This window comes from Kryptolebias marmoratus, linkage group LG5 (genome assembly GCF_001649575.2).
Source record: "Kryptolebias marmoratus isolate JLee-2015 linkage group LG5, ASM164957v2, whole genome shotgun sequence".
In the NCBI taxonomy this organism is placed as follows: Eukaryota; Metazoa; Chordata; class Actinopteri; order Cyprinodontiformes; family Rivulidae; genus Kryptolebias; species Kryptolebias marmoratus.
In genome coordinates, this window is record NC_051434.1 from 13,986,348 (window position 1) to 14,005,811 (window position 19,464).

General features: G+C 41.0%; 1 protein-coding gene across 1 annotated transcript in view; it reads left to right on the forward strand.

Moving 5' to 3' along the window:
• The first annotated feature begins 6,237 nt into the window (after positions 1-6,237).
• The window catches only part of LOC108238370 (cyclic AMP-responsive element-binding protein 5), a 15,269-nt gene continuing 2,042 nt past the window's right edge, over positions 6,238-19,464 (forward strand). The window contains exons 1-9 of the mRNA XM_037975667.1: positions 6,238-6,380; positions 6,612-6,885; positions 8,340-8,406; positions 8,612-8,705; positions 10,448-10,557; positions 10,938-11,152; positions 15,172-15,298; positions 15,514-15,585; positions 19,090-19,464. The exon at positions 19,090-19,464 is cut by the window's right edge and continues 4 nt beyond it. Coding sequence (XP_037831595.1) covers positions 6,818-6,885; positions 8,340-8,406; positions 8,612-8,705; positions 10,448-10,557; positions 10,938-11,152; positions 15,172-15,298; positions 15,514-15,585; positions 19,090-19,464 — 1,128 coding nt within the window. The 5' untranslated portion in view covers positions 6,238-6,380; positions 6,612-6,817. The remainder of the gene's footprint in view (positions 6,381-6,611; positions 6,886-8,339; positions 8,407-8,611; positions 8,706-10,447; positions 10,558-10,937; positions 11,153-15,171; positions 15,299-15,513; positions 15,586-19,089) is intronic.

A 19,464-nucleotide genomic window follows, 5' to 3' on the forward strand; every position in this document is an offset into this window, starting at 1 on the left:
GGGGGGGTGTCCGGGAGCCACGCGCGCGGGGGTAGTGAACGAGGAGGCAGAGGCTTCGGGTCCGGGGGTGGGAGCGGGGCAGAGCGCGGAGCAGACACCGGGCGGGCGGGCGGCCAGACGGGGACAGCGGCGGGACGCAGCTGGGGAGGCTGGCGTGACGGCGAGGGGGAAGGGGAGGGATGGCTACGTCACCACATGTTTACCTGTTGGAGTTTGAATCACCAAAAATCTGCTAAATAAGACCAGATGTGCACGGATTAAAATGATGCGCGGAGCTAGGAAAACTCGTTTCTTTTTGCAGGATATTTTCACGAACTTGCACTTATTGCAAATCTACTTTAGACGACATAAGTTTATATTAGTCGTAAATGTGCCCCAGGCTATGTAAATCATATAAATATAGAATAAGATTATAGGCATATTACTTTAAAATGAAGTCAGACAGAGCAATCTTTGTTTATAATAAGTGAATCCAATCTATTACAAACTAGTCTAATTGCTGTTTATAGTATTTAGATACTTTCATATTCAAACAATTAAAATATATAATCTAGTTCAGGCATGTGATCCTGTGTCTGTTTATCCCTTATCTTTTCTTCTGTACATTGTTGACATGAAATTCTGCATCCTTTGTTTTATTTTAACCCTTTAAATGTAAAAAGGTTCAGCTGTTTTGGAACATTCTGGCCATTTTCGTAACTTTTATACTTTTCAAAATATTTAACATATATTTATTTTGAAAAAAACAACTTTAAAATACATTCTGTAATTCTTTCAAAAACATTGTTCACTTTGAAATTACTTCAGCGTGTCTTCTTTTGCTACTTTTAGCTAGCCATTAGCCACTTTTAGCTTTTAGCTAGCCTTATGCTACTTTTAGCTTTGAACTAGTGTCTTTACCCTTTAGATAGCATGCTGCTGATTTTACCTTTTAGCTAGCATTTTAGCTACTTTTAGTTTTCAGGTAATCCCATCTCTCGCACAATGACCGCAGGAAGTAGGAACCAGCTTCCCCTCATCCCGGAAAGGAAAAAAGCGGTTAAAGAAAATTTCTAGTTAGCATTTTGCTACTTTTTTCCCAGCGTTCACATTTCTCTTGTTTCCGTTTTTCAGTCAAAAGTTGAAAGGAGAGCTTTCCTGCTGTGATGCAATAAGGGCACCTAGTTTTTTATCTTCTAGTTTTATTGTAAAACGAAGGAATAAAGCTTCATCAGCTGTAAAGTGTCCTTTAAAGAAGATCTAAAAGAGCAATGATGCAATAAAAGAGGAAACATAATGAAAATTAGAAATGTAGTAAGTTGATTTATTTAAATCATCTTTACTAAATGAGGCTGGCAGTTAAGAATACTGTATTGTAACACAAATGTTGTTATTCTTTTATTTATTGTGCTTTTGATTAAGGTGTGGATTCAACGTTTTGCTATCTAATATGCCTTTTTATTGTATTGTAAGCTGCTTCTTTCAGCACTTTTGGTAGAATTTGATGACAGTGTAAGAAAAGTGTAATCTGCTTTTTGATTTATACATTTATTTGGGCATATCTATCAACAAGAACAAGCTTAATTAAGTTTAGCTTTTAGTTTAGGTTGCGTTCAAGAAATCTTATTTTTTTTAATAACGCTTATAGATAAAACAATTATCCGAATAATTTACTGGCTAACTATAAAAATGTGAAGCTGAAAATGGTGTTGATCACATCTCTGAGGTAATAAACTCCAGTTTGGTTTTACGGTCGATGCTTCCCTTGTGTCTGGCTGCAATAAAACATTAAATAATCGCCTCTTCAGGGCCTTTATCAAACCTGAGGTGTCAGAGATATTACATGGATAAATGTGGACCGCGAAGAAGTGAGCATTTAGTGAACGAGACATCTCAAGGGCTACCGTAACGAGTCATAAACAAGTTGCACACTGGGTCGATGTTCTTATTTCTATTTTTTTTTTTTAATATTCATTCTTAAATCATTAATTTGAACTATTTGATTAGGATACATTGTGTAATGTCCTTAAACGTCTGTTTTAAGTTGTTGGCTAAAATGAAAACACAGCTTTAAAACATACCAGGATTTTAAAAGTTTTCAAATAAAAACAAAGAACTTGGATAACACTTTGACTTCTAAATCAATTATAGCCATAAAGTGTTTTTTTAATGTTACAAATGGTGGCTCAGTTGTGTGATGTGAAATATGTAGCTCTGTTGTGTGTGTGTGTGTGTGTGTGTGTGTGTGTGTGTGTGTGGCTCCCAGAGGAAACAGAGTGTCCTCACATCGCTGGCCAACTAGACCTGGCTGGCTTCTGCTGGACTTGTTAATCGAGCGTTAAACATGGTCCGCCATAAACCAGCAGACTGGGCTGCAATAAACGACCCTGAGATCCGAGGACGCACTATTCCCCACCAATCATACAAGACACGCCGCTGCAAAAACAAAACGTGAAGCACACACTGGTTTACAGGTGTAAGAGCCGTTACTACCGAACGCAGGCACACAAACAGCATGACATCACCTTCGCGCAGCAGAAATTCAGTGATCTCATCAACCTAACACAGATGTTCTTTCTTATACACTAACACGTGAACAGACACACACCTATCGCACACACACACACACAGTATTGGACATTTAACGGTGACGCAGTGGACAAAAGTGTTGCGTAAATCAAAAGTGGTTGCATGTGTTGCTGATGCAAGCGAGTAAAGGGGAAGACACACAGAGAGCTCATGGTGGGTGACCTCATCTGATCTGAGGTCAGTAGGTGGCGCAGATTTCTACAGTTTGCTTGTCTTTTGTTGCTTTTTTAAAACCTTTTTTACTTTGGATGATTCGAACAGTCCAACAAGTTGAATGACAAACAGTTAACAAGCAACACGTTGTATGAATCACACAGAAGGTAAACACTCTGAGTGCAGAGGTCTGCTTTGTAGCTGTAAGGACAAAACTTAAATTGCATTAAACCAAAGCAATTATACGCCCAGATGTTAGAAGTAGATTTAAGACATTATATTATTTCTAAGAGTTTAGCCTTTTTGGTCAACTTTGCAAACAACGTTGTACAATCTTGTGATATTTTCGCACAATCTGTTCACATTTCGAGTTAAGTGTTGTGAACCCCTCTCAGCTACTACCATGCCAAATTTTAATCCAAAAGTTAATCAGTTTTACCTGTACACCCAGTGATTACTTTCTGAGCGCTTCAAAGATGTAGCCCAATGAGTAGAGCTCAGAGTACGTGTTGGGGATGACTCTCAGCTACTTCTACACCGAATCTTAGTTCAGTACTGGTAAAACTGACTGAGTTGTAGCCATTTTTGTGTTGGCTAATGTCAGTTTGCTGTGGCCTTGATGTAGCTTGTCCAATAATTGCTTTCTGAGAGTTTCTTTTAAATCTATCCTCTGGTTCATGAGATATTTTGCTAAAACAAAACACACATACAAAGTTAAGCAAAAATATCATCAGCTTTTTTGCATTTCGGCTGATAAAAATAGGCTATTTATTTAAGCAGACTCTTATTAGCTCAAGTTAGACACCTGACATCTTTTCTCAGCTGCACGTTTTGCATCAAGAGTTTGATCAGCCCAATTTGAATGTTTTTTTTTTATTGCTCGTTCAACTTTAAAATAAAACATCAATGAAAGTTTTAAATCTAATTTTCTCAAATTTGCAGTTGGCTAAGAGCAAGGAGAAATCTGCTCCAAGTATGTTCAGTTTTATTAATGGCAATCAATAGGCCTGATCTGTCACAGAGATTGGTAGGCTAGTTTTGATAAATTTAAAATATTATCAGGCTGGATAAAAGTGTAGCAAGGGCCATATCTGACCTGTTAGCCTTAGGTTTGACACAAATGGACAACAGCTTTGAAGCTAAATATATAAAAAAAAAAAAAAAAGGGAAGGCTTAAGATTTTTGCACAATATGGATATGCTTTTAGTTATTTTCTCCAGGAATCTGCACAGATCTCATGGCAGCTGAGCCGGCTGTTTGATAAAAAAAAAGTGAGGTTAAGGTCAGGAAGGTCAATTGACCTTTGACCTGAAGTCCATTTCTTTACAGTGAGTGTGATGTCAGCCTCTGATGAGGCAGCTCCCTAATGTGGTGGTGGGGGTAGAGGGGGGTGGGGGTGAATGTGCCACATGGTAACCACCCCAGTGCAGCCCTGAGTTATAGAGGTAGCTGTAATCTCAGTGGCATTGTATGCTCCGAGGCGCAGACTTCCTGGCTGCCGTCACAGACTTCTGAGCGTGACTGTGCACTCTCCACGTACACGTGGGTGTAAAATAAAACAGGCCTTATCTGCGCCGCGAACAAAACTCACTGATTCACATCCACATGGGGGAAGAGCCCAAAACACAGAGTGACATCACCACGACTTCCTGTTTCGTCCTGTTGCCATGGAACTGGCCATTTGCATGCGCTGGATGATTGGTGGACGATGAGTCAGAGGGGTTTGGGCTCATTTCGCAGCCCAACCACAACAAAAACCATAACCCTGAGTTCAGCTCGGCCCGGCTGGAGCACCGGAAAACCTGACCAAACATGGCAGAGAGATTATTCTGTGGCTTTTACTAATAATAATGAGCAGAATCTCCTTTGTGGTTTGATACTGCAGTGGAATTTCATGGCATCATGTAATATATATATATATATTTCTAAAGCTGTGGACAATAATAGTAGTTCTTATGTAACTTAGCAAAGTCTTTAAAATTAAAGGCCAAGCATTCCTATCGCCCGCCGCATTTCATGCCACAGTTTTAGACTAAAGATCATCTTATGTTGAGGAATGACAGAGTTGTAGCTACTTTGGTCAAATCTTGAAAATAACACAAAATCAATGTCATACAATATATATGCTGTGAATGATTCTCAGCTACTGCCACACCATTTTTTTTTAAATATCTCTAAAATTTACTGAGTTATAGCCATAATACACATACCAAAATGGATTGCTGCCATATTGAAACAAATTCAATCTTCAGACTTTCATAGCATTTCAAGCTAACGCTATTCTATTATTTGGTTTTGCATTAAACAGTTAGTTTGGAAAATTTTTTATGACATTCTTGCTAGAAATCATCCCAGGTTGCACCAGAAGTGCTACAACTATAGGTATTTTAATATGTAAATGTTTAAATAACTGTATAATGCTGTATAATGTATAAAGCTGCTCTGAAATTTTAGAGACTGAAGCTGTTTGAAAATGGCAACAATCCACTTTAGCCCGTATCTCCCTGCACAGTTACATCTGCATGCAAATGTGTTGTGAGTACCAACTCAGTGGGATTTGGAGTGATTCATTTTAAAACACTACATATTTCCTCATACTTTTGTGTCTCCAACTAGTTGCCAACACTTCGACAGGTCATTGGCTTTTACTAAACTGACACTGTTCAAAAAGTTATCTACTACAGGTAAGATATTAAATGCTCACAACTTTTGTATTAAACTCTACTTCAAAATGGCTGAAATAGTCCCTGTTTTTGCCTTGATGCTGAGTTTTTTGAGCATGTAATTCTTTATAAAAGCCACATTATATATTTTTTAAATATTATTATTATTATTATTATTATTATTATTATTATTATTATTATTAATAGTAGTAGTAGAAGTAGTAGTAGTAGTATTTTATCTCAAAATCTTAGTTCGACGTTTGGCCAAAAGTGATTTGGAGATAACTCTGTCTCTGTTAGTAAAATATCTCATGGACTGTTAGATGCATTTTAATGAAACTCCCAGAAAGCACTCATTAGATGTACATCTACAACCGATCAAGTTTTGGTGTTAGTCTAATTCAAGATGGCCACATCAGCTAATTGACATTAGCCAACAGGTAACTCAGTCAGTTTTACACATACAGACAATATTCTCAAAGATAATAGCTACAACTCGGTCATTTCTCAAATTAAGATGATCTCAGTCTAAAACTGTGGCATGAAAAGAGGGCGCATTCCTTTAAAGAAATTATAGACCTTATTTTTTATTATTATTATTATAGGAAGAAGAGGAATGTTATGCTACACAGTTATTAGCTTAAAGTCTCAAGTTCTCAAAAGAAAAGAAAAGAAAAACGTGTCAAAAAGTGGGTCATTGTCCTTTAAAGTTTTTTGTTTGCCTGCTCAGTCCAGATCCACACGCACCACCGTTGTGCCGCCGGCCCCGTCTAGCCCCGCCCCCCCGCCTGCCGGCCAGTGCCCGTGGCCCCGCCCCCTCCTCCCTTTTCCTCCTCCTCTCCGTACGGGACCGCAATGATTTAGAAGTTCAGGAATCCCGCGTGACGTCACCGCCGGGGTGATGTAATGCTGCTGTAAATAGATCGTATTGTCATCCAGCCCCAGTCCAACGTGGTTCCTCCGCGGAGCGCCGCTCGTCAGCCTCTCCGCTCGTAGGTAAGCGCCTCCGTCTCCGCGTCTCCATTCACAAAACTTTCAGCCGAGGGAGCGACGGCTCAGAAAAACAAATCAAAACAAAACAAACAAAAAAATATCTCTCCGCTCCGCTCACTCACGGGCTGCTGCCATGTCTCCGCTTCTGTTCAGCGACGAGAAAAGTTAGCGGCGGAACTTTTTTTTTTTTTTTTAATTTAAATTTTAAATTTTTTATTTTTTTATTTTTTGAAGCTCGGCTGGTTGTCACGCGGCGAAGCGCTGTCACGGAGCGGACGGCGTTTCCTAACGCTCGTGTCTATTTGGGGGGTGTGACAGCACCCTTCATACAGCTGTGCCCGGCTTGTTTGCGAGCTGAACAGGTGGTGGCGAGGTGGAGGAGAGAAACGCGCCGGCCGGCTTTACGGTTCCTCCTGACAGAACCTTTAAACTTGAGCTGAATGAACTCCATGCCTCGCTGTTGTCATCATGAGCCCGTCTCCGTTAAACATGGCAACTCTGAGAAACAGTAAGTAATGTCTGGATATACTGGGCTGTTCTTGGTGATTTGGCATCATTGATTAAAAGTTATTGGTCTGTGTTGGATATTTATGCCGAGGACAGAAAAAGGAGGGAAATATAATAACAAAGAGCCTGAGAAGTGGCATTAATCTGTCTTAAATGAGCCCCATGCTGTCTGCTCTGTTGTATAGGATTTATGCATTAAGAATGACGTCACCGTGCACTGACGTAACCACACTGAGTGGAAAAGTGCTGAGTCTGTTATAATCTCACGTGGAGGAAATATTTTTAAAATATTAAGGAAAAGAGTTAAGTTTTCTTTCAAGTGCCAGCTGTAAATTGTGTCTTAAAACTAGATGAATGTCTTCATGCATTGTCAGATTTCTGTCCGGCGGGGCCTCGCTCATCCTGCGTGATTTTGTAACACACGTTCACACTCTCAGACGCGCGCGCACGCCTATGAAGTCACCTCTGCTGCTGGTTGGAAAATGGGGGCCGAGGCAGGTTCAAACCTGTCAGGAGAGAAGGCCCTGAAGTGGGGCCCTCCCTCATTCTTCCTCTGCTCACTTCAACCCGTCCTCCTCCTCCTCCTCCTCCTCCTGACTCCCTTCTATTCCTCTCTTACTGCCACTTGCCCATTCCATTTCCCCTCTCCATCACCTCTCTCTCTCTCACACACGTGTACGCTCTTTCCATTTCTTATGGAAACATATACTTTTTTTTGTGCTCCTTCCTTCAGCTCTCACTCTTTCCCATAACACCAGAACCCCCCCCCCCCTTTTTTTTTGTCATAGTCTCGGACAGGAATGGCTATTTCCCTTCTCCCTCGGATGTTTTACAAAGAGAAAAAGTCAGTCGAGTGACTGATGACCTTTTGACCTCTGCAAACTTGTTGCTGACATTAGAGAGCTGAGGGCTCCCAATGAAAAGTAAATAAAAGCAGCATCTCCGCAGCTGAGCTGACTTTGCACAGAACTCCAGGCTGCTTGGCGTATTGCTGCTCTGTGTTTGTGTATATATTTTTATCCCGGCCTGACTTGTGCCATTCATCCTTTCACCACACTCTGATTATGAACCGGTGAAAGCCTAATTGCAGGCTGAAACCACGGCACTTCACTGCCGCTGAACAATAACAATCAAAACTTAAATCATGACAGTGGAAGCCCTTCTAGTCCTTACATGATAAGAAGCAATAAATAACAAAACACCGAGAGGGAAAAAAAACACCACTAACTGATTGTGTGTGTTACAATAATGCAAATAAATACACAGAAAGTGCAGCAGCACGGAAGGCTGTTGCTCCCCTGCTGACACCAGAGGGATCCTTTTCCTCAGGATGATTTGTCTCAAAGTGAGCCGTCCATCATCTGTGGTAACTCGATCGCGACCCAAAGCCTCCCCGCTTTTGAAGACATAATCCCGGTTCGGTTCAAGACGATTCTGTTCTTCTGTTTTGTGCAGGCTTGTGTATGACATGAATGACAAACAGAACAGGCTTTATGGGTGCGGCGCTCCTGGATGCTCTCAGGTCAGTAACAGGACACAGCTCAAGTGGTTTTACTTAATTAAAATTTTTTTAAACGATCATTGAACCTGTAGGAATGAAGCAGATATCAGCAAGTTGAAATGTCATCGTCTTGCGAGTCGTCACCCGGAACGATGCGACTTTCTTCGTTTTATTCGCCGTGTGCACTCATCTCGTCGTGCTCCTCTCTCTGTCTCTCTGCTGGCAGAGCTTCCAGCTGGAGGAGCACCTGATCATCCACAGACATAAGCACGAGATGACGCTCAAGTTTTCCTCCATCAAGGCCGACTCAGCGTTTACAGGTGGGCAGCCGTAAAGTGGCTTCAAAAATCTTTTGCGCAGACAGACCTTTTCTCTACAAAAGGTTTCCTTCTGACTGGAGCGCTTTGCCTTATTTTCCAACAACCTTTTACTTTTTAACCCCCACTTTGTGCCGTACATAAGCTGTTTGTGCAGTTAAACCTTTTTCGGGATCAAAGCTCAATGGGAAAAGAAAAAAAATGACAATATGTTGTTATACAGTATGAAATCAGATAACCTCCATACAGGCTTCCTTCCCTCAGGCGGTCTGCTCTGTGAAACTGAGCGGCTCGTGTTGCAGCACGTACAGTAAACTACATCAGGTTAGGACAAACATAGTTTGATTCGAAAACAATAGGAAGGAGGGGCGCATTAGTTTAGAATTCAGGGTTTATCTGAAATATTTCAGCCTTTATTTCATACATATAGCATAAAGGATACTAAAAGACTGTAACACCAATAAGACCACAGAATTCCTTCTGCACATATTTTGTTATAAGCATAAAAGGAGAAAAAAACCCATGAATCTTACTCTGCAGTCTTGCATTGTACATTTTGAGTCAGGCAAAAACAAAAATGCCCTGAAAGTCGAAGAATTAAAAAGTCATAACTGTGTTTCTGCTCCGAAACAAACGAACAGAAAATGAAATAGTTGGTCTGCGCCGGTGGCTGAAAATACTTGTTCATTATTATGGTAAATAAATGACAAGCACGGTAATTAAATATCCAATTATAACCCTTTGCCAATAATAAATAAATAATATTGTAAACAGAAAAAAAGTGCTTCCCAATAGTAACTTACTTTAACCTGAAAAAGAGGACAGAGACAGTGAAAATTTTCCGGTTTTGCTGGTTAAATGACTACATTTATGTATAAAAAAAACATTTGTATAAAATAAAAAAAACACAAAACCTATCTTTTTTCCTTTACGTGTGGATATAAAAGCAAGTCACCCTTTTTTTAAAATGCTGCTGCTACCAAACACAACAAAATGTTTGATCCTCTGATGAATATTTTTTTTTCAGCTGATAGTTTTTTTTGCCTCATTTTAAAGCAGTGGACCTTCAAAGCATAAAATACAACAAATTTACAGGAATTTTATATATAAAAAACTAAACAAAAAACAAACTAAACTGCTTTAAATAATTGTTAAAAAAAATGTCACAATGCTCATCAAGTTGTACAAAAATATAATACGTTTGTAAATGCAAAAGCCCTTAAAAAAACAAGTGTATGTTGAGAAACTGCAGATTTGTATTGGATCACCATGACCCTCTGATTTCACACTCTCACAGTCAAAACACTGTCACACGATGAAGTCTGTAACCATAGAAACAGCTGCCCCTCTGGACGTAAACATCGGCGTGAGATCCAACCTCTGCAGACTCTCCCGCTGGGACCCTCTCCCCGCATCCCGTGTCCTGCAGTCTGTCTCGCCTCCTGCAGGAAACCTCATGTCAAAACAAAAGGGCCCAGATGACCCTTGACCCCTGCGTGTTTAGACGGCTCAGAGAGACAGACTGATGTTATCAGAGAGCGCGGCTGAGAGCGCGGCTTGTCTCTCCTCCTTGCATTACAACCTGGACGGCGGTTGGTTCAGATAGCAAAGAGGCTCAAGCGACAGACTCCTGTTGTTGCAAAAAAAAAAAAAAGTGGGGGGGTTGGGGGGCGTAGGGGGGCAGCGAGACATGGATATCTGCTAAATATCTCTCTCCTTTGTGTCCACTCGGGTGATGTCTTCAGACCAGACTCCGACTCCGACGCGATTCCTGCAGAACTGTGAAGAGGTGGGTCTGTTTAAGGAAATCGAGGAGGAGTTTCTCCAAGCACAAGAGGAAGAGAAAAACAAACAGGTACATATGAAGCAACTGCGTATATACTGGTTTCTGTGTAGGCTTTTCTGGCAGAAATATCCGCCAGTAATCGGGCGTTTGCATGTGAGGTCTGCCATGGTTTGTGTTTGGTGACGGCTGTTTGTGAGCGAGATAAAAGCAGTCAGACCCAATTAGACTACTGCAGATATTCGACCTGCTGCAGGAAAGACACACCAGGCGATCACATTCTACCCTGTAAATCAACCAGCCAGTCATCAAACACACCCACCCACACACACACACACACAGTGTGACTATAATCTCTGATAGTAAAACACACACTGCATGCTGGAACAAGATACAACTCTACTAGTTCCAAAATGGTCCCAGCTGTTTGTTGCCACTGCTTCGCCCTACAGACGCTTTCCCACAATGGGCCGTCCTGTATGAACCAGCACCATCTCAAACCCCAGCTTCAGCTCCAGCACCCACAGCCACCGCTGCACCATCCTCAGGCCCTCGGCCCAATGATGGCACCGAGCTGCAGCCTGGCTGCCCAGCAAGCTCTGTCTTCGTCCTCTTCCTCTTCCTCCCAGTCTGGTTCGGTCATCACTTCCACATTAACGCATTCAGGGTGAGTGTAATACACAGGCACGGTGCATCCTATTTATTTTCTCTGTCGCGCGCACATTTCCTTCTGATTCCCCGTTTCTGACTGCTCCCGTGCTTCACCCCGTCCTCCTCGCCTCTGTTCTGGCTGTGTCATTACTCATTCTGTTGGGCACAGACTGGCATCTCCTGCTGCATAATTCATCATTTCATTAATGAAGTGAGAGGAAAGAGGGAAAAAGATCAAACGTGAATTTACTGAGGGAACAAATGCAGACGGAGAACCGCTGCATAACACCTACTCAGTCCCTCTGACTCTCCCCGCCTTGCCTCTGTTATGTCTGTAAAAACTCTGGGGTGGACTGCAGTCTCTCAGCACTTGGGCAGCTTCCATGGCTCCCTGGTTATCACCCCGTTCCACTGACAGATTAGAGGAGTTCCTGTCTTTTATCGGAGCAGCTCCCCAGCAGCTGCTCCCACTCTCCCTGACAGCTCGGCGATAGTTTTGTGAAACTCACTGGGCACTCAAACTTTAAGATTTCTGATAATTTAAATATATATATATATACATCTAGTGCGGGGTCCCAAAGATAGGAAAACAAAAGAATGGCTCGTCTTTCATTTAGGCAACGCAAATCGTAAAGTTGCAAATAAAAATACAATAGTCCTAAAAAAATGTATACTTTATGTTCCAAGTTCTTAAAATCAGATTTCCAGTGTTTTGACGTTTTCACTACAACACCACTTCTTTCAGGTTTTCTTTTTTTCACCTTTTTAACTGGCTTTTTAAAACTTATCAGATCCTCAATTTAGCAAATGAAATTACAGCATTTACAGCATGATGCTGGTGTATTTTTTTAGGTACTAGTTCCAGAAAAATCAGCTTACTGTCTTCAGTTGATGGTTTAAAAGTGTATTTTTATATTGCAGTGTTTGGACACATTCACACATTGATTTTTTTATTTTTTTATTTGTCTGTAACACAACAGTGAAGCTGTGCGGGACGTAGACTTTGTTGCCACCAAAAAGGAGGGATATCAAAGACTGTCCTTGGCAGAAAATTAAAGTCTTGTGTATCCTGTAAAATCAAACATTATGTGTAAAAAAAAAAAAAAAAAAAAAAAAAAAAAAAAAAAAAATGGATGACTCAACATCACAACTTATCTTGTCAGAATTTTAAGATACTGTTTTGGATCGTCAATTAGAGGTCAGCACACCTAGATACCTGGTTTGCGCTGCCCCCGACCTTGACCCTTTCCCCTGCAGGTGGTGGTCGACCCACGGGGAGGTGGCTTCTCGTAGTCCTTTTAGGCTTCGCCTGGCCGATAGACCAGGGAGTACAAGAGGCTAAAATAGGCTTCTTCCTTAGGGCGAACGAGCTCAGCCTTAGAAATAATGGGTGAGGGAGCTCGCTGGGGAGAAGGGATGTTTGAGTTTTCCATAATTGGCGAATATTAGAAAAATGCAAAGACCTGACATTGCATTATGACTCTAGGATCAGCTCATAAAACCCTTTTGCCATCAGAAAGGTTAACATTTCAAAAATAGAAAGCAATTTCAAAAATGTCAGTCTTATAAATAATAACATCCTCTCTTTTTTTCCCCCATCAGTTGGGATTTATAATATCTGGTTATAACACACACAACGTTAGATGAGTAAAAGTGCCAGAGGTAAGTCAGTGACATAAGAAGCTGAAAGCGTGTGTCCCGGCCCAGGCAGGCTGTGGCAGGACAGCAAGGGAAGAGCTGACAGTTAAGTATGGTACAATAAATCAGCGCCGGCTAGATCCAGACGGCGTGTTAGTCAGTGAAACCCGTTAAATCCTCCTGAATGAACAGTGGACCGGGTGTCTGACTGTTTCCAGAGGAGTTTACAAACCGTCACCATGGCGACTCAGCTTCTGAGTGTCTGGCAGCTGGCCCGCCGGAGCTGTTTTGGTTACGTTCGAAAATGCTGTTGTGGTTATCCTGTTCTTTGTCGCATATGGCGAACGGGACGCAAAGCCCCTGATTCAGTGATGACATCACTGCCGATGACCTCAGAGCGACCGCGGAGGCCCACGCTGTCCGACTGGCTGAGAGCCAGAGCGGTTAGGTCAGCAGCGCATGGAAACCCGGGGACTCTGCATCCCTCCCACCTACCGAGATCCCTGAGCTTCTCTCCTCCTTCTCAAGCTGTCATGTTTTTTGTTTTTTTTTCCCACATTCCTGTTTTCTTTCAATTTTTTATTTTTGCATCTTATCATGCCTTCCACTCTGCTTGCTTTATCTCAACACTTTTTCTTACAAATACAGATTTTTTAGACTATTTACTTTATAGATAATAAAAGTAATAGAAAACAGAACATAAGCCTGCATTGCCTAAACTGATTCTCTGTTGCCCTGTTTTTTTATTCTCCGTGTATTTGCTCTGTTATATCCGTTTCTACAGTTTAATCCAGTGACAGCATAAAAGAAACTCTTTCTCAGCTTTAAAATATTCCTGCTGTGTATCCCTACAAAGAGTGTTGCATCAATAATATAATGCAGCCCTGTTTCCATGAAGATTAAAACCTTGTGTAAAAGATAACATGTAGATTGTCTGTTAAATTTGCCTTAATTTAAGTCCTATATGTTCCAAAAATATTCATTGAACAAATGTGGAAATTAGGATTTTTTTTTCCACACTAACTCATTTAAAATTAATGCTGACAGGGGCGAAAGGGGCATGTGAACAGCACTTGAGCAGTTTGTGGTTTTACATCAAAATGTATTCCCATTTTTATTTTGATACACAGTAAGACTTCCTTTGTCCTTTGTCACATTTGCAGGAAATGTTAGGTAAATGTTTTCATTACCAGTTGGGTCACCTAAGTATTATTTTCTTGTTTTACTGCAGACTCTTATACTTTTACTCTTTTAAAACAATGGCGTTATGATATGAAATGAACTTGCTTAAATAATTTGGGGCACATAGATTATTACATTTAAACCAACACAGTCTCACAGAATTTCCTAAAATTGTCACATACCTGTGGATTTGTTTCACCTCATAGGTGTCTATATTTGACAAACTTTCCAAACTGTTTTGCTTGTGGAGATTAACTCATATAAGAAAAAACAGTTAAGCAAAATTGAACAATATAAATGATTAACCGTGCACTAAAAAAATGAAATTTCAGATTCATTTAATTTTGTTATGTCAGCTGGTTCCACTAAACTTTATTGTAGACATGAATAACTGTTTGGAACTGAAACTGAATTGGTAATGCTAAAACAAGCAGAACAAATAAATAAATAAATAAATAAAACAAAAAAAACCTGTAAATTGCAGAGCAGAAGCTAAAATTAGTCTAGCAAATCCTAAAAAGACAAAAACACAGCGAGGATGTGGAAGAAGATTTTAAAGGCCAATGTTATTGAAGGAACTCGTTTTGTCAATAAACCTAAATAATTCAAAATGTATAAAAGTAACAACTACTAACTAAATGCCAATGCACACTGTTCTTGAGTGAGCTGACCGTTTTGACACATGAATGATTAAAGTAGCTCAAAGTTTGCAGAAGTTTGATTGCAATAAAATGTACAGAAGAAACTAGAAACAGGAAATCAGCATTCACACTACAAGCAGCTTTTAGTGGCTTTAATATGTCACAGTTTCACTCTAATACAATAAAACCTGCTTACTTTGACTGCCAAAAGTAAATAAAAAATACTGAATTCAGTGTAAGAAATTGTATGATTCACACAATGCCTAAATTTCATTTTTCTTAGAAAATATGTCTTAGGTTTGTGTTTTTTTTTTGATGATGGACTATAATAATAAAAATTAGAGGTAAAGTTGCTCTGTTTGAGTGCTTAAACTACCATTTTATTTCCTGGTCTTTATTCACCTGTCTCTGGGGGACTTTTGAACGAATTTAGTGTCACTCAGCGTCACTGTCATATGCCAGCTATAAATGTTTCAGCTTGCATTCCTCTCAGAACCAGGCTCGGTGAAACTTTAGCCTTGGATGGCTCCTCCTTGTGTTGACCTGCTTCCTTTCTCTGCGCCCGAACACACAGGCCGGCGCCCGGTACACTGTCCTGCCACCTCCACATGCGAAACAGACCCAGACAGCCTCTGCCCGCCTCCTTACCTGGCTCCCTGCCAGACCCCGCCATGCAAGGGGCATCTGCTCAGCACATGACCGTNAATGATCTACACCACCACCACCACCACCACCATTTAACCACGAAGACCTCATGATTCATAAACAAAGACGGGACGAATGCGAACATATGGGAAAAACGACATTTACATGAAAATATTCTTCCTACATGCTGACTGCCCCGCCCACTCCCCCAACTCCCTATTTGGTCACAACTAAAATGTTATTTTTGAGTCATTATTGTTTTATTTTTCAGATAGAAAAGCAGATGTCTTGCGCGATGGGTGTCCCTGCCCCTGTCCACAACCCTTCCTGCTCTTCACCTCAGGTACCACAGACATCACAGTGTCGTAGTTACTTACAGGAAACTCTGATACTCTTTTCTTTTGTTTTTACCTGAACCACTACGTAATAACTTTAAATTTAGATTCATTAAAGTTTGCAGTCCTTGGATCAATGCGTATCGCCCTCCGCCTTTCATGTCAGAGGGTTAATCTAAGATCATTTTACATAAAGTTGAGGATCAACAGAGTTGTAGCAGTTTTGGTCAAACCTTTGAGATAAATCATGTTGTGTGATCTTTTAGTGCTTGAAGTACATGTTGTGACTGACTTGCAGCTGTTGCCATGTCAGGTTTCAGTTTTTTTGGCTAATGTTGATTAGTTTTGGTGGCCATCTTGAATTGGATTGACTCAAACAATTAAGTAGTTGCAGGTGCACAACCAAATGTTACTTTGGTTTCGTTCAAATCTGTCCAGTGGTTTTTGAGATATTCCGCCAACAGAAACAGGACTGACGCCAACAGTTAAAACACCAAAGATTTAAGCAAAGTTCTCACACAACTTGTAGCATTCATAGTTTAATGTTAGGGGTGACTTTCAACTAAGACCACACCAAATTTTAGCTCAATATTTTATAGCCATTTTGGGGCTTGATAAGGTCTGTGGTGGCCATCTTGAATTGTGCTGTCTTCAAACGTTAATCAGTTAAAGGTGTGTATCTAATGATTACTTCCTAACAGTTTCAACAAACCTCCTCCAGTGGTTCATGGAATATTTTGCTAACATGAGGGACAAATGAACATAAACTCACTTGTTCTGGCTGCTTTCAGAGGTTATATATCGGGCGGCTAGTAAAAAGTAATATTAGGTTACAGAATTGACCAGGTCGCAGGTTCAGTTCTGAACATCTCCTCTTGATACGCTGTTTAAAAAGAAAATCAATAATTATCACAACTCAGCACTTTATCTCAGCCCTTGCTCAGATATAATTCTAACCTGAAAGAGTGTTAGGCATGTGTTCCAACAAAAATAACCACAATTTTCATGTTTGTCCTCTTAATTGGGGCTCTTACAAGACAATTACGTAACGCGGTTCGATGTATTTTCCGGACCTGCGGTGCAGTTTGTAATTATAATTTAGTGTCATCAGGTGCTTCGCGTTTCTTAGGTGTGAAAGAAGGACCTGCTTCTTTAAAACCGCAGGAGGTGCATTAACATGCCTTCGTTGTACAGTAACGCCACGCTCGGTTCGAGTGGAAAAGCAAACATTTGACAAATGGATCGGCGTTTCTTGTACAGTTTTATGCCTTCATTTACTGATCCCTCTAGACAGAAATATCAAAGCGATGTGTCATCCAGGCCAAGGAGAGCCATGATGTAATCACCAGCCCCAGCGTCATGGTGTTTGTATGTAGTAAACAGAGCTGAAATGCTCATGTCCTGTCCTGCTCGGTGAGTGTGTGTGTGTGTGTGTTTGACTGGCGGCCTGGCTTGCTGGTAAAGCTGGCACAGGCGGCTCAATGACCTCATCCTTGGCACCGGCTAAATGTGCTCCCTTTTTCTTTTTTTTTTTCTTTTTCTGGTAGCTGAATGGTGAAGGGAGAGAGAGAGAGAGAGAGAGAGAGAGAGAGAGAGAGAGAGAGAGAGAGAGAGAGAGAGAGAGAGAGAGAGAGAGAGAGAGAGAGAGAGAGAGAGAGAGAGAGAGAGAAATCTGCCTCCACTCTTAAAGAAACATTGTGTAACAGCAAGCAGATAGCAAAACTGCCAGGGATGGATGGGGAGTACAGGGGGGGTGATGTCATGCTCCAAACATGACCTCTCCTTCTCTGGCTGAGTGGACGAGAAAGGTGAGAGGAGGTTTAATTTAGCTCGTACAGTCAGTTTAGTCAGATGATACATGGGAATAATAAAGTGCGAAGGTATCGAGCTGCAGATGCACGAGTTTAAATTGGAACACATCATCAGTTGTATCAACAGCGGAATCCACTGTTGAAGATGGTTAAAAGAAATGGCAACGACTGACCACATTGGATTCGTAACATCATCTACTGATTTGTGAAATGGCATTTTAACCTTAATAATTTGTCCATTTGGAGTAAGAGTTGGCTTTTTTTTTTGCTCAATAAGAAGCACTAAGCTACCACTTTAGGTAATACTAACAAAATGTTCATGTAAATAAATAAAAGTGGTCCTCGAAGAAAAGCGCATCACCTGCTGTCTTAGGTGCCAATGCTGTACGAGCTGTCAAAGGCTTTTTATTTTACTGAAGGCAGTGTTGAAATCCCAAAAAGTCTCACAATAAGTTTTCTATAACAATACAAAGAATCAGGCAACTTAAGATGGGACGTGAGGTCCAGAGCAGACTCACTGGAGCTTGATTTTTCAGAGAGTTGAATTTAAAATTATACTGATCATCATCTCCCTCTTCTTTTGGCTGCTCCCTTTAAGAGTGGCCACAGTGGATCATCTGCATCCATCTCACCCTATACACGAGCATCCCTTCTGTCACGCCTCCTTCACTACACCCACAAACCTTTCAGTGGCCTTCCTCTTTTCCTCCCCTCCCGGCAGCCTCATATTCAACATGAATTGTCCAGTTTATCCACCATCCCTCCTTTGCACATGTCAAATTTGTCTCCAAACCTGAGCTGTCCCTCTGATGTGCTCAGCTCTAATTCTGTCTATTTTAGTCTCTCCCAATGAAAATCTGAACATTTTACCGCTGCTATCTCCAAACCGTACATCCATTGTAGAACTGTACTTGAAAATATGCCAATTAAAAACTAGAGAAGTTGCATCTGGTGCTAAAAAGAGCAAAACAGTAGTTTAAAAACTAAAAGAAACAAAAGGCTAGCGAAAAGCAGCAAAGGGTAAGGTAAAAGCTAAAAGTAGTAGAATGGTAGCTAACAGTAGAAGAGGGCTAGTAAAAAGCTAAAAGTAGCAAAATATTATCAAAAAAATAAAGTAGCAGAATGGTAGCTAAAAGCTAAAAGTCGCAAAACAGTAGCTAAACGTAGAATAGCTGTAAATAAAAAGTGAAAGTAGCATAAGACGCCAAAAATGGAGCAAGTGCGTTGAAGCAGATTTCACAGTGAATACAGTCTTTGAAGGAATTGAAGAGATTTGAATGTATTTCTGTGGGGAAAATGTTTGTGAATAAAGTTAAACACTTTGAAAAGTGCAAAAGTCACAAAACCCAAAAATTGGTAGCACCCATCTCCTGACAGAGCTGACTGTTCTGATGTTTGAATGTTAAACAGCACAAAGTATTCAGAAGTAGTTACAATGCAAAAAACATATATAAAATAAAATAAACAGGAAAACAATAATGTGAATCAATGAGATAACCTTAGTGAATCAACAATAAGATATACAGTAGGTACAAGTGTCTGTTCAGACTGTTACTGTTAAACAGTAAACACAATACCGTCACTTTGACCATCTCTGCACGCGTTTCTAGTTTATCTTTATTTATTTACTTACAATTGATGAGGAAACAAGCTATTTTAAACCAAATCAATATATTTTATTGATGATCTTTCTTCATCCAGAGAGCCAAACAGACCATGAGCCATCACTACCAGCAGCAGCACCCAGGGATGGTCAACATTAACAACCCTGTCACGTCCATGGGACACATGATGGAGATGGTGCCTCAGCGCCTCCACGCACCTCCCCTACAGCAACAGCACCATCCCCATCATCATCCCCATCCCCATCATCATCATCATCATCAACATCAGCACCAGCAGCAACCACAGCTCCCAGCTCCGCCCCTCCCCTACCAACAGCGATGTCACGCTCCGCCCCCGCAGCACCTGGGAAGCAGCCGAGGCCACCAGCTCCATCACTCAGGAAACGCGCTGCACTCTCACTGTCACCAGTCCCCGCCGTCACGCCTGCAGCAGAGCTCGCCGCCCGAGCCC